This window comes from Ipomoea nil, unplaced genomic scaffold, assembly GCF_001879475.1.
Source record: "Ipomoea nil cultivar Tokyo-kokei standard unplaced genomic scaffold, Asagao_1.1 scaffold0873, whole genome shotgun sequence".
In the NCBI taxonomy this organism is placed as follows: domain Eukaryota; kingdom Viridiplantae; phylum Streptophyta; class Magnoliopsida; order Solanales; family Convolvulaceae; genus Ipomoea; species Ipomoea nil.
The window spans coordinates 630,001-645,000 of record NW_017617301.1 but is presented as its reverse complement, the minus strand read 5'-3'; the positions used below and the strand labels follow the sequence as shown (position 1 = coordinate 645,000).

Sequence of the window (15,000 nt, the reverse complement as noted above, 5' to 3'; positions counted from 1 at the left end):
CCCACATAAATTTGGTTGTATACTTTGCATTAACCCCACTCCCCCCACCCCCAAATGATTTTTTTTTTTTTTTTTTGGATGTAAATCCTCTTTACATCCATATCATCATTCAGTCCCACCATATGTAAGTTTTAAACATACGATCTTTCTTTTTTCATATTAGAAAAGAGAAAGAAAGAACAAATTACATGAATTTAGACCTAATAACGATGATATTATCACTATAGAGTTAATACCACAAATGGTCCTCTAACTATTGAGTTAGTACTCTTTTTAGTTATATATCAACTTTCAATTTGACCAAAACAAGTACCTTTATTTTTATTTATTTATCATAAATCGTCCTCCATTAAGATTTCTGTTAAATGGGCGTTAAATTTAAGGGTATTATCACCAAATTAATTAATATGATTATAATTATCTCTTTTAGAGAATTATGTGCGTTAATTTAATATGATTATAATTATCTCTTTTAGAGAATTATATGGCAACATAATTAATTTCAATTATTAATAAAATTCAAGTTAATAAATATAAAAATCATGGTGTACAATGTAAAGTAAAATTATTATAAATATATAAATTATTCTCATATATTTTTAGGCTAAAATATTATTCTTCTTAGATTAAAATCTCTAAAAGATAATTACTTATCGAGTTAATTTCATTTTTGGTCCTATACTTATATGCGTCATTCCACTCATGTGGCATGACCATTTTTGTCATCTGTCAACAAACCTGTTTAACTGATGTTAAATACAAGGACATTTCGGTATTTTTAATACAAAGTGGATTGACTCGCTATATTTATATACAAAGGAGTTTCATCTGATTGGATTTCTTTTGGCTGTATTCTTTCATCTACCATTGTTCTGCAAAGGCGTGAATTGCACTTGAATAAGACAAGCACCCTTACCCGTGAATTAGAGATTTTTTCATAAAAATAAATATATATAATAAATATAGTTGATCAACCCACTTTGTATTAAAAAAAGGAAAATGTTCTCGTATTTAACGTCATTTAAACATGTTTATTAGCAGAGGACAAAAAAATGATCATGCCACAATAATATCAAGACCAATATGGGATGTTTTGAAAAAAATAATGACTAAAAGTGGAATGACACATATAAGTCTAGGGCAAAAATTGGAATTAACTCTTATTTATCATTATTTCAGAAGTACAATTATCTGATAATTATTTTTAAATGCTACTGACTCTATTACAATGTAGTATCTGTTCATAAATTACTTTCTCAACCAACTAAAGCATAAAGAGTCAATGTCGCCTCCACTGAGGCTTAAACCCACTCCCTTCCATATATGATAGTTATAGTATCAAATAAATTTATAGATGATACAATTTTATGGTATGCATTGATAAATTACAATAAATAAATACTTATTTTGAAAAAATAAAAATAGGACTTATTGTTGACCAATGAAGTTTAATACACAAGCTTTAAAAAATCCTTCCACAAATAATAAATGATAACATTATAGTATCATCTTAAATTTACCTTATAATATTCGTCTTCTTATATCGTAATATTTTATTGGATGTTATTTATATTTGATTATTGAGTAGATTCTATTTTTTTTTTATTTGTGGTAGGATCGACAAATTAATGAAAAATCAATGTATATAAAGAATTTTATTACCACTCAAGAGGTGAACACTAGAAGGTGATAGAATTAGGAGGGAAAAATTACATATATAAATATGAGTTAGTAATATAAAGTTAAATTTATAAATTATATATATATATATATATATATATATATATATATATATATATATATATATATATAATATCACATTCTTATTGAATTAAAATCTATGAGAGAGAATTACTTTTCGTCAAAATACATTTATTTTTGAATTTACAAAAAGTCAGCATCGGCTACCCAGATGTGTGTTATGGGTGAAATCCACCTTCTGACCTAGAAAGCAAAAGACTACAATGAGGTAATTAAACTTGCATATATAGGTTGCCCATAGCTTATTGGTTCAAACTAAGAAAATCAATAGGTAGCTCGTACCGATAATCAAATTTGAAAATTTATGGTTATCAAGTCAACTGTTTGACCAACTCAGATGGGGTTTTTCAAAAATGTATTTATTTAACAATTACAATTGATGGTGTTGGGATACTTGGATTGGGCATAGGCGTGACATTAGGCTAAAGGAACAATCCATGAATTATATTCATATTAAATTAATTAACCCACATAATTCTCTAAAAGAGGTAATCATAATCATATTAATTAATTTGATGATAATACTTTTAGATTTAACATCCATTTAACAAAAATCTTAACGGATTATTATTTGTAATTAAAAAAAAATGAAAGTCAATGTACATGTTTTGGTCAAATTAAAATTTGATAGACTAAAATAAGTACTTGCCCAATAGTCAGAGGTCATTTGTAGTATTAATTCATCACTATAAAGCAAAGTTCATAACTTAAAAGATGGAACCCAAATGAAAGCCACTCATGGTGAAAACACTAACGGACAATGTTAAATGAATCGTAATTAAATCTGTGCATTTAGTATCATGTCTCTTCTATATTGCGTAAATTCATCACCTTTTATTTGTATTTTTTTGTGCTTAGAATAAAAACTAATAATCTAGCATATTAAAGAGGGTAGAAACACCAATCTACAAATTAAAGAAAAACTACATGATATAACCTACGAATGATATCCTAACTCATGACTAACGATTACAACATCTAAATTCTTGTCACTTAGCAGAAACAAGCCTTAAGGTTTCATCACTCTTTTGTTTATATTAAATTTTTTGTTAATAATATACAATATTTAATGTTTTATAATTGGTACTCTCAAGACAGTCTCTTCTTCGTCTCCTCAGTAACGAAGGAGTTTTTTTTTTTTTTTTTTTTTTTTTTAAAATTTTTTTTTTAAATTATTAAAAAAATATTTTAAATTCAATAACCGCATTTCCAGGTAAACAGGTCATTTTGGGTTGAATTGCATGAATTTGTGTTGTTCAGGGACCCAATTGCATTCTTTTGAGTTCGATGGCACAATTGCAATTTGGTGTGCAGTTGAGTGACTTATTTGACCCTTATTCCAATATTTAATGGTTTATAATTGGTACTCTTAAAACATTTGTTAAATTATTCTTGAAATAAAAATATATGGGTAGAAATTAAATAGAATTAATCTTAAAGATGCAGGACATTTATTGAGATTTAAGACTGCTTACCACATAGCACACATTGTTGGTAAACCATTGTCTTGATTGGACCAACTACCATTCTACCAAGAAAGAGTAATAATAACCTCTCAAAGTGATGAGGGGATTCTTTGTGCGCAGTGAGCAAATGTTTAGTCTCTATGGTTCATGTTCAGTTGAGTTACCATAATTTACATCATCTCAAATGTTTTATCGGGTCGGGGTGTAGGGGGCCCTACCTTAGAGTTGGGGTTCACCTTTTGAAAGAAAGAAGAATTTCTGAAGTGCTGTTGTTGATGTTCCAACTTTCTCCAATCTTATTAAAGCTTTCTTGAAGAAGGAATTTAATTTCACCCTGTCAAATATAATTTTGTTGAATAAAGATAATTTCCTTTTATATTTTTCCCTTTGAATTATATTGCCATTTGTTTCAAAAAAGGGAATACCAAAAAAATTATAAGTTATGCGAAGTGAGAACCAGCACCTTCCTTGTGCAAGGAACACTTCTATTTGTAAGGATGTCGATTGCTTTGTTCTACTCTATATATTTAATTATTTTTTATATTGAAAGAAAAAAAAAAAAAGAGACATTTATGGATCGGAGTAATTATTTTCATAAGTATTTACAAAACAAAAAAAAAAAATCCAAATCAAGCGTAATTGTAACGACCAATTAAATCGCAAAAGAAAAATCTATCATTTAAATATAACTTTAAGAAAAAACAAATAATACATTAATATGGTGCATCCGGATTTTATTGGAAATGAGATGATAGGAATGTGAGATTCAAACTCAAGTTTATTATCCATAAACATAAGACTAATATCTAAAAATAGTTGTAACTTACTACTAAATTACACTCAAAATCTTATCGATCAATGAATACAGATAATGCTCGATAAGGAATGACAAGTGAGTGAAATATGATTCTCGTATCTAATTAAATATTCACGAGTTTGAGTTCATCACACAAAGTCTTTTTAATGCAACACTAATATAATGTGTCTGGATAAAAGCAATATAAGTTACTAAGCGTTTAAGTAGTTTAGTTGACTGTTCTTTAAAATTTAACATCACAAGTTCCGGGTTTAAGCCCATTTTTTCTTTTACCATTCACTCCCTTTGAACTTTGCCTCCACTTTATTTTTTTTTTTTTTTTGAATGTTACTGACTCTATTATATTGTAGTATCTGTTCAAACATACTTTCTCAACCTAATGAAGCGCAAAAAAGTTAACAACGCCTCCACTGAATCTCGATCTTCTCATGACCTCCTACATGAGAGAGATCATTACATGTCATCTGAGCACAAGGTGTTTGGTCAATATTTTTTTTTTTAATTTGTCCTTAAATATAAAAGACGTAATTCTTTTACATTAATAACTTTTAAAAGTATTTGAACTTCTATCCCACATTAAAAATTTCTACTATTTGAAGCCTTTCATCTAAAACATACTCCGTAATTAATTAGGTAGATACATACATTAATGGACGACGTACAACTTTGAGGCCAAACTTAATTTCATCCATAGATATGAGTATAATAGGAGTTATTATCGGATCCTAAGCTCTCATAATTGTAAGCTGCAAATCGCAATCTATCCATAGAAAAATGGTCCATTCCCTATTTACACACACACCTATAATTTTCATGGATAATGAGACATTTAATTATTGTAATGTCCACTCAAATGACAACAATCTCCTGTTCCCCTTGTGTCAATTACTCCTCAATCCTTTCTACAATTTTACATCCACCATGCCACGTAATTGTTACTTTTTTTCCTATCTCATCCGACTAATATAAATTGATTCAAAGTACTTAATAAATAAAAGTTATATATTTTATAAATTACATTAAATGTTTTACTAGGCAAGAAATTTATATATATATATATATATATATATATATATATATATATATATATATATATATATATATATATATATATATATATATTGAAAACAAGAAATTCATATTCTTTGCCATCGGAAAATACCCTTTCCTAAAATAGTGTTTCACTAAAAAAGTCATCAATGATCAAATGTGTCCAAAATATGATAGTCTTGGGTGTTAAATGACAAAAACAATTGTTTATGACTAACTTTGAAAATGTCAGTAAATACAAGAGACCTTCGCTGAAATTAGCTCATTAAAAAAAAAATAAAAATTGAAGAAACGAAAACATTATTGCCTAAAATAGAATTATTCACTGAAAAATCATTGAAATAATTTTAAAATTTCTAAAATATGATAGTATGAGACTTCCGCTGGAATTAACTCTATAAATTATACGGAGTATATATTAATACTAAACTTTTTTTTGAATATTATTAACTCTATTACAAGGTAGTATATGTTTTATACTTTTTCTAATTACTGCAGTTCTGTGACCTTTCTTCAAGGGGAGTCACAGAGGTGTCATCTGAACATAACGTGCTTGGTATAATACTAAACTTAATATTATAAAAAATTATAAAAATTAAAATAAGTTATGTTAATTCTTGTTATTAGACCTATAAAATACGAGGGATGGAGTATTATTAATGATTAATGAAAATTGAGTAGGAATAGAAGCAAGTAGCGGTATGGGATGGCATGGCAGACAGGTGAAAAGTTGGGGTTTGGGTATTGGAGTTGGGGCTCGCCTCAGCTTGGCGACAAAAAACTACGAAAAATTATTGAATCACACGCGCGCACACACATTCATGAATTCTTTAACAATTTTCAGTTTTGATTTTCTTTGTTTAATACGGAGTAATATATTATAGTAATTGTTTATGAAAAGGAGAGTCTTTGGCTTCGCTTTAGCTTTTGTTTGACCCCCTTCTCCAAATTCGCCTAGTAGTCCAGAATCTGAGGCCCCCCAGACCAGACAGTCAATTTTCATCTCTTTCTTCTTCTTCTTCTTCTGGTGTTCTTGCAGCAGTTACAGTCAGCTAGAGCCTAGGAACTGCATTCCTTTTCCTTTTCTTTAACTGCCAAAGCTAACCCTTCAACTGAACTCATACTCAACTGGGGTTTTCTCATCTTTTTGCAATTCAGGTGAAATTTGCTTTGCTTTTTTCCCTCTCTCCAATATCTGCTCTTCATTTCTGGTATGTGTTCAATATTGGGTTTTTTTTTTTTTTTGGTTAATTCTTGATTTTGGATCTGCTTTGGAGTCTCTTGTTTCTGTGATCAAGATCTGATTTTTATTGGTCTGAGTCGCAGGAGTTTCATTTCTCCACGCCTCTCTTTCTCTCTGTTCTGTGAAATTAGTGATTGCTATTTTGAAATGCTTCATTTTCTCCTTCATTGTTTCTTGGAGGAGTTTTTCTGTATGAAGATTTTTGTTTCTTTTCCAGCTTTATCTATCAGTCAATATTGTTGCTATTTAAGTGCTTCTATATCTAGAGTTGCTGAGGTTTTGCATGCAAATGTGCTTGGGCTCTATTTTAGGACTTTTTGTTCTTCTTTCAACTAAGAAAACTCTTATGTCTCTCTATCACTGAAAATATGTATTCTTAGCTTCTGTTTGTGTTTGTTTGTTTGTTTGTTTTTGTTTATTTTAATAAATTTGGCTTTTGTATTAGTTATCCTCTTCTTCATGGCATGATCAAGTTGCTATGGTAACTTTGGGTTTTAATTAGCTGTTATTGAAGATGAATGGTGTTTAGGTGAATTTGATGCTATCTTTCACCTTTGGTAGATTATATATAATCTGCTCGTATGAGCTTAGCTCACTGGTTCATACTATCGGGGAGAAAGAGACCAAGGATCAAAAGCGGCAGTGTTTGGATTATGTCCAAAGTGGACAGATCCCTTGTGCGGGCCGGCATTTGTCCTGTCTGCTGAGCCAAGGAGTTACCGTGATTTACCTCCTTTCACATGCTCACATGCACTATCATGCCAGGGTGTGGGGGCCCTTCTGTATCTTTAATGTTATTTTTATTAACTCAGCGAAGCTATTGTATTGAACCTTTGTTTACACCCATGGAGTATCATTATAATTGATAAGTTTTTTTTTTTTTGGTTTGTCATTGACAGTTTTGTGGTGTAAGTAGACGTTTGGATCTCTTTGGCCTTATGATGGATATAAAAATGGCTGCTGGAGGATGGAACGATTGGATCTAAATTTTCGGTAGGGTTTTTTTTTTTTTATTGTGTCTAATGGCATCAATAATTGGAGCTAGACATTGTCCTGAAATACAGCAAAAGTCCACCGGAGCTCATCAATCAGCAGATGCAAGTAAGTCTAGATCTTTGCCTTCACAGGCCTCGTTGATGAATAAACACAAGCCGGTTCCTTTTGAGCAAATAGAGGAATCTGGCAAAATTTCGGTTCCTGTTGCTGTGAAAGCTCTAGATGATAAAAAATCGGAGAACTGTAATGAAAAAGGCTCTTCTCATTCCTCAACTGATAAATCTCATTCGGTGATCTCATCACTTGACAATGATCAAGTGTCTACACCTAAAGTGAACGAGTCCAGGAGCTTCCGGGAAGTGTCTGTTGATCAAGAAAAGGAAACATCTGAGCCGGGTAGTGTAAAGAACAGTTCGGTTTCTGCAAATGGAACCAGCAGCCTACCAAAGACTAGTGGAACCGCCAAAATAAGTGGTCGTGCTGAGTATGCTGAGAGTGGGAAGAGCAGTATGTGCAGAGGGAGCACGAGCACTGATGTGAGCGATGAGAGCTCTTGTAGCAGTTTCACTAGCAGTGTCAGTAAACCTCATAAAGCAAATGACTTAAGATGGGAAGCCATTCAAGTTGTCCGAGCAAAAGATGGGGTCTTGGGTTTAAGCCATTTCAGATTGCTAAAGAGATTGGGTTGTGGAGATATTGGGAGTGTTTACTTGGCAGAATTGAGTGGAACGAAGTGTTATTTTGCCATGAAAGTGATGGATAAAGCGTCTCTGGCTGGTCGTAAGAAGCTTCTTCGTGCTCAGACAGAAAGGGAAATTCTACAATCCCTCGACCATCCTTTTCTCCCGACACTCTACACCCACTTTGAGACGGATAAGTTTTCGTGTTTAGTTATGGAATTCTGCCCTGGAGGAGATCTGCACAGTCTTCGGCAGAGACAGCCTGGGAAACATTTTTCAGAACAAGCAGTCAGGTATGGTTTTCTTCTCACCTATTTCACTATTTCTTTCTCTTTATATAGAATTCTTTAAAATTTGCTTTGAAGCTAAAACTGAATCAAAACATTTGTCAACTTATAACAATTTGTGCTTTTTGTCAAAGATATTGTGTTGTTATTGACCCTATTTGGTAAATGGTTGTTAGCTGATTGTGTTAATTAGAGGGTATAACTAGTTGATAACATTAGCTGTTGTAGAAAAGTGTTTGGTAAATTAGCTGTTAGCTGGTTGCTGTTTAATATAATTTCTTTTCTGAAAAAGCTAATTGAAAAAGTTGCTTGGAGTAGCTTTTTGAATTTTAGCATTTTGGAGTTGCAAAAAGCTAATTAACCAAACACTTATATTGATATTTTAACTAAATCAAACAATTAATAGTGGTCAAATAAGCCAAAATTGGCCTATCGGCCAATTTTTTACCAAACAGGGCCTTGTCTCCTTGGTTGTTGACTAACAAAAGCCTCTTTCCTCGGTGTTGGGCGGAGGCTGGTAAATGCCAAGTCTAGCACCCGGTGGCTGGGGGATTGTTGGGCGGAGGTCGGTAAAGGGCTTAAAAGGCCAAGTCCAGCACCCAGTGTCTCGAAAATGTGTGGCGGTATAAGGAAATAAAGTTGCGTCTTCGCTACTAGCTATAGCTTTTGGCTATATTTATGACAGCTTATATTTATCGTGTTGCAGATTTTATGTGGCTGAGGTCCTTCTAGCTATGGAATATCTCCACATGCTTGGAATTATCTACCGCGACCTTAAGCCAGAAAACGTCCTGGTGAGAGAAGATGGCCACATAATGCTCTCGGACTTTGACCTCTCACTTCGTTGTGCTGTCAGCCCGACTCTAGTGAAGACGTCAACTTTGGAGTCGGACCCTCTCCGGAAGAACTCTGTTTACTGTGTCCAGCCCGCTTGCATCGAGCCCTCTTGCATTCAACCGTCTTGTGCTGTTACCACAACCTGCTTCTCTCCTCGCCTCTTTTCTAGCAAGTCCAAGAAGAGCAGAAAACCGAAAACCGATATTGGCAACCAAGTTTCCCCTCTACCTGAGCTGATTGCAGAGCCCAGCAGTGCCCGGTCCATGTCATTTGTCGGGACGCACGAATACTTGGCACCAGAGATAATTAAAGGCGAAGGCCATGGAAGTGCTGTGGATTGGTGGACATTCGGGATCTTTCTGTACGAGCTTTTATTCGGTAAAACCCCGTTTAAAGGCTCCGGGAACCGAGCCACGCTATTCAACGTCGTGGGGCAGCCACTTAGATTTCCAGAATCACCCGTTGTGAGCTTTGCTGCCAGGGATCTCATACGCGGGCTGCTCATTAAAGAACCACAGAACCGATTGGCTTATAAAAAGGGAGCCACTGAAATAAAGCAGCACCCTTTCTTCGAAGGAGTGAACTGGGCGTTGATACGCTGCGCTACGCCCCCCGAGGTCCCAAAGCCAGTCGAATTCGAGAAATTGCCTGTTCCAGCAGCATCAACAAGCGAAAAAGCGACTCCTGTCGCAGTGGCCCCCAATCAGAAAGGCTCTGATAATTACCTGGAGTTTGATTTCTTCTAGAAAATATTGCTAGTATAATTGGAATGTGTTTGCTCTATGGAGAAGATACTTTTAAATTCATTCTGAATATTTGGCATTTTAGTAATCTTGATGGCAGATTTCTTTCCTCATAATAGCAATCTTTTTCAACCTCTTCCATGACAGCTCTATCTCCCAGGAAACCCGAGGAATTTTTCCGAGCTGATTTGCAGAAACACACGATTTGGGTCGAAACATGACAGCAGATCAGCCGCCTTATACAAGATCACTCTGTATATTTCTTTTTTTTTATTTTTTTGATAATTCCTAGGATATGTTCCACATTCGAAGGTACATTAGTAGGACCCAATGTAGATGTGCTCCCCCACCTTTGAGATCTCCATGCTTTTTGAATGTTGGTGTATTATCTGACACTTGGAACCATAATACTTACTACTCCCTACTATTTTGCAAGCTTGTTTCATACTTTTGCTTTTAGCTGCTGCTGCTTCTTCTTGTTTCTTTATTTCCAGATACTATTGCCTTCTCTGAGAATTCTGCTTTCTAATTATTAAGAATTGGAAAGACAGTTTCACAACTGAGATGCCTTTCTTCAATTTGACTTGCCCATCTTTTCCATGTTGATAAATTTCACATTTTTTTTTTCAGATGTAGCATAAAGATTGTGAGGAGTTTCAGCATTGTCTTACACTCTTCTGATCTTATCCCCCAAAATGAAATTTCCTATTTGAGCATGGTCATACCTTGAGAGTAATGATAGCAAGTGGTCTTGTTATAGTATTAGAACGAATTTAGCAGAGGGGAGTGCCAACTTGTTGATATGTCCGAGTGGTTAAGGAGATAGACTCGAAATCTATTGGGCTTTGCCTGCGCGCATGGTGAACACGGGATAGATCCATAATTTTTATACTGTAGATTCATAATTTTTATACCGTACTGTAGATTCATAATATCTGTACTGCGAAGACGAAATAATGCGATTGCGATTGCGAAGAGATAAACGTCGTTAACAACGTAACAAATGAAAAACAAAAATTATGAATCTAGAACATAGAAATTATCAATCTACAGCAGAGGGGAGGCCAACTTGTCGATATGTCCGAGTGGTTAAGGAGATAGACTCGAAATCTATTGGGCTTTGCCTGCGCAGGTTCAAATCCTGCTGTCGATGCAATTTTTGATCAATAGTTATGCTGCGGGATAGATCCATAATTTTTATACTGTAGATTCATAATTTTTATACCGTACTGTAGATTCATAATATTTGTACTGCGAAGACGAAATATTGCGATTGCGAAGAGAGAAACGTCGTTAACAACGTAACAAATGAAAAACAAAAATTATGAATCTACAACATAGAAATTATCAATCTACAGCAGAGGGGAAGCCAACTTGTCGATGTGTCCGAGTGGTTAAGGAGATAGACTTGAAATCTATTGGGCTTTGCCTGCGCAGGTTCGAATCCTGCTGTCGATGCAATTTTTGATCAATAGTTATGCTGTGGAACCGTGCTCACCATGCGGATAGATCCATAATTTCTATACTGTAGATTCATAATATCTGTACGGTAGATTCATAATATCTGTACTGTAGATTCATAATTTCTATACTGTAGATTCATAATATCTGTACGGTAGATTCATAATATATGTACTGTAGATTCATAATATCTGTACTGCGAAGACGAAATAATGCGATTGCAAAGAGAGAAACGTCGTTAACAATAAATGAAAAACAAAAATTATGTATCTACAACATAGAAATTATGGATCTACCCCTCTATTTACCATGCGCATGGTGAACACGTTTCCACAGCATAATTGCGATTTTTGATTAAATAAAAATTAATGAGTTTATACTAAAATAATTTGGTAGTTAAAACATATATTAATACAAAAAATAATTTATACAATGTACTAATTACTAATACACTTTTGAAAAAGCCTACTTCTTAAGTATGGTTATAGGTTTGACTTCAAATAAGTTGAGTTATTTGTGAATTGTTTAGTTAAAATTTAATTCAAGCTCGAGCTTAAAATTTTGACTCATGGCTTATCTGGCCCCCTCCCCCTTAATTTTGATTTTTATTTCTTTAACTTTTAATTGATTTTACCATTTAAAAACATTTTAGAATTGTTGTTGTTGGTTTTAGGGTTTTTGGCAGCTCACGGGGACCCAACACAACCGGTAGTTAGTGGATTCACCGGAAAACTAAAGGTGCAAAAAATGAATAATCTGTGTAGCTGGAAAATAGAATATAAAAAGATAATATGACGCGGTGATTGTTACGTGAAAATCGAAAGGAAAACCACGAGCCTTTTTGGGCGGTGCCAAGTCAAAATACTTTCACTACTTTTGTAGGGATTTGTACATATATTTGTGTGGCTATTTTCGTACATGTTGAGATAGAGCTTTTGTTGAGAAGAATGGGGCTTCATGTGAAGATGAATAATAGAGCTTCCCTCTGATGTTGAAGATGAATATTGTGTCTTTGTGTGAGGAAGAGTGATGGAGTCTTCTTCATGTGAATGAATATGGAACCTACTTGTTGAGAGGAAGACTGCTTGAGAGAGTTTTCTTAGTGTGGAGAATAGTATGTGGGAGAGTGGTTGTGGAAGAATACTTTGTGAAAGAGTGGAAAGAGTCATGCCCCCCTTTTTCGTTATCCTTCACATCACCTTTATAGCAATCAGCTAGGTAGTAGCCATTGGGTAGAATTTAATAGGATTTATGGAGTAGATAATTAGCTAAGGGGGTTATGGATATTAAGTTGGGTAATTTAGTGGGATAATTAAGTTGGGGAGTTAGGATGAGGTAGATAAATATGTTTTAGAGTTAATGAACAATTTGGTAGCTCAATTATTAGCGAACTGTCAATGTAGTCCCTCAATTGCTTATTCATTGATTTGGTCTCCGAAAATAATTATTTTTAGCCGATTTAGTCTCTCTGACCGTCGATTTGATCTCCAAAAACAATTATTTTTAGTCGATTTAGTCCCTCCGGCCATTGACGGAAGACGGTCTGAGGGACTAAATCGACTAAAAATAATTGTTTTCGGGGACCAAATCGATGAGTAAGCAATTGAGGGGTTACATTGACAGTTCGTTAATAATTGAGGGACCAAATTGTTCATTAACTCTAAGTTTTAATATTGGGGGTTAAGGGGTAGTTAATAGGCATTATGGTTGATAAGAAAAAATAACGGCTAGTCAACGGGGAATTTATTTTGGGATTTTGTGAAGGGGTTAAAGTGGTCCAATCGGGTACCCATCACCAGTCCCTCACTTTTCTATGTCTCGCACTTAGCATGGCATAGGAAAGTATATTGTCTTGCCTCAAAATCAACTTTATCAGTAGAACCAAATTTTGCCGCCTCCTTTTTCAAGGGGGCACGGTCGACCAAGCGTCGACTCCTTTTTCAAGGGGGCATGATCGACCAAGCGCCGACTCTTTTTTTAAGGGGGCACGGCCGACCAAGCGCCAACTCATTATATATCTGTCGTTTTCATCTGGCTGACTGCTTGACTACCTGTAAATTATTTCAAGAAATGAAGTAAAAAGCATCTGCGCAAGATGCGTACCCTTGACAGGGTATGGTCCGGATCAGTTAGTAAAAATATTTTTCCTAAGTTAGTTGACTACATAGCAGTCCCTCAATGTCTTACTTCGTCCCATTGACTGCGTAGCAGTCCCTTAGTGTTTCAAACCTGCACAAATTCGAATCTATTTCTTGTCGATCTAAGTATTATTGTGACTTAACCATTTATGGTCATCCATCAACAAATCTATTTAAATGTCAAAATATCCTCCATTGGTCTTAGAATTATTGGGGCATGACTATTTTTTTTATCATTCGTCAACAAGTCTATTTTAATGGCGTTAAGAATGAGAAAATTTTGGTCTATTCAACCTATAATATTCTCAATAATGCATTGGAAAATTTATCGCCAGTAATTCTCCTAATTTCTAGCTCGCAACTCGCGCAACCTTAAAGTGGTTTTGATTTTGCTAAATTTAAGGGCTTGGAAACATTTAGAAACAAAATTGAGCATTTTTCAAACATCTATTTACTATTTAACATAATAAAAAAAAATTTACAATATTATCAAAGTAAATTCTGAAACAAAATTTGGATATTAATATCAAATTTTAAAATAATTTTTTTTTTTCATACTAAGAAAAATATGATATGATATTTATCTATATCTACTAGTTTTTTACGCGCATTGCGCGATTGGGATAATGTCCAATATTTTTTTAAATAAGTACTCTGAAGTATATAAATGCAAGATTATATTAGAATTGTTCATGCATAGATACTTGAATGTTGAATTTGCGTATTTAAATAGGTAATTTTAAATTTACGAATGCAAGATAATATAGTCAAGATTGATTATAATTGTCAATAAAATAATTGTATAGGTATGGTTGAAACCAAATACGGGACATAAGGGAGAGCAAATAAAAATTAAGGCATAAAATATTAAATATATACTAATATTGAAGAGCTAACTGTTGATTGCCAAACAAGGACATTGCAAGGTAGTTTCCCACTTCAATTTGTTGTGTGAATGATTTAAATACTCTTTTTGTCAATAAATCCCCAAGGTAGTTAATATGATTGGTTTAATTATATATATATATATATATATATATATATATATATATATATATATATATATATATATATATATATATATATATATATATATATATATATATGGGGAAGGGATCAGGTGCATTTGTTGCTTCCCGTACGGATGTGCGGTGGATTAATGTGCGTGAGGTTTATACTTAATGTGCGTGAGATTTGTACTCAATGTGCCTGAGATTTGTACTTAATATGTGTCATGTTAATATGCGTGAGTTTTGTACTTAATGTGCCTGAGTATTGTGTTTAATGTGCGTGAGATTTGTGCTTAATGTGCGTGAGTATTTCAGAATTATAAGCTCAGAAAGAAGCAGAACAGAAACTCACGCACATTAACGCCCAAGCTTCTTGTTACTTCTTCCTTCAATTTGGCCATGGATTCTGGATTATCAGCTACCTTCAGTGCAATTGAATGTTTATATAAATGACGCACGTACAGTAAAATTTGCACAGTAACTAAGTGTGGATTTCTGTTGTATTATTCCC

General features: G+C 33.7%; 1 protein-coding gene and 2 non-coding genes across 4 annotated transcripts; all 3 read left to right on the top strand.

Moving 5' to 3' along the window:
• Nucleotides 1–6,005: 6,005 nt before the first annotated feature.
• On the top strand, nt 6,006–10,325 carry LOC109178899 (serine/threonine-protein kinase D6PKL2). 2 transcript variants are annotated; one of them, XM_019328450.1, is made up of 3 exons: nt 6,006–6,252; nt 7,237–8,306; nt 9,007–10,322. In XM_019328450.1, the coding sequence occupies exons 2-3, from the start codon at nt 7,360–7,362 to the stop codon at nt 9,881–9,883; spliced, it is 1,824 nt and encodes a 607-aa protein (XP_019183995.1). In that variant the 5' UTR covers nt 6,006–6,252; nt 7,237–7,359; the 3' UTR covers nt 9,884–10,322. The 2 variants fall into 2 exon arrangements, with proteins under 2 accessions (XP_019183995.1, XP_019183996.1); XM_019328451.1 differs by lacking the exon at nt 6,006–6,252 and having other exon boundaries at nt 9,007–10,325.
• A 626-nt stretch (nt 10,326–10,951) lies between these two features.
• On the top strand, nt 10,952–11,033 carry TRNAS-CGA. Its single transcript has one exon. It is a non-coding gene; the product is annotated as a tRNA-Ser (tRNA).
• Nucleotides 11,034–11,256: 223 nt separating this feature from the next.
• Nucleotides 11,257–11,338, top strand: TRNAS-UGA. The gene has a single exon. It is a non-coding gene; the product is annotated as a tRNA-Ser (tRNA).
• The last annotated feature ends 3,662 nt before the right edge of the window (nt 11,339–15,000 follow it).

Bases quoted from the DNA above. Each gene is read 5' to 3' on its own strand.
- LOC109178899 (XM_019328451.1), top strand. From the start codon at position 7,360: ATGGCATCAATAATTGGAGCTAGACATTGTCCTGAAATACAGCAAAAG. The intron at 8,307-9,006 runs GTATGGTTTTCT...ATCGTGTTGCAG, and splicing joins TTTTCAGAACAAGCAGTCAG to ATTTTATGTGGCTGAGGTCC.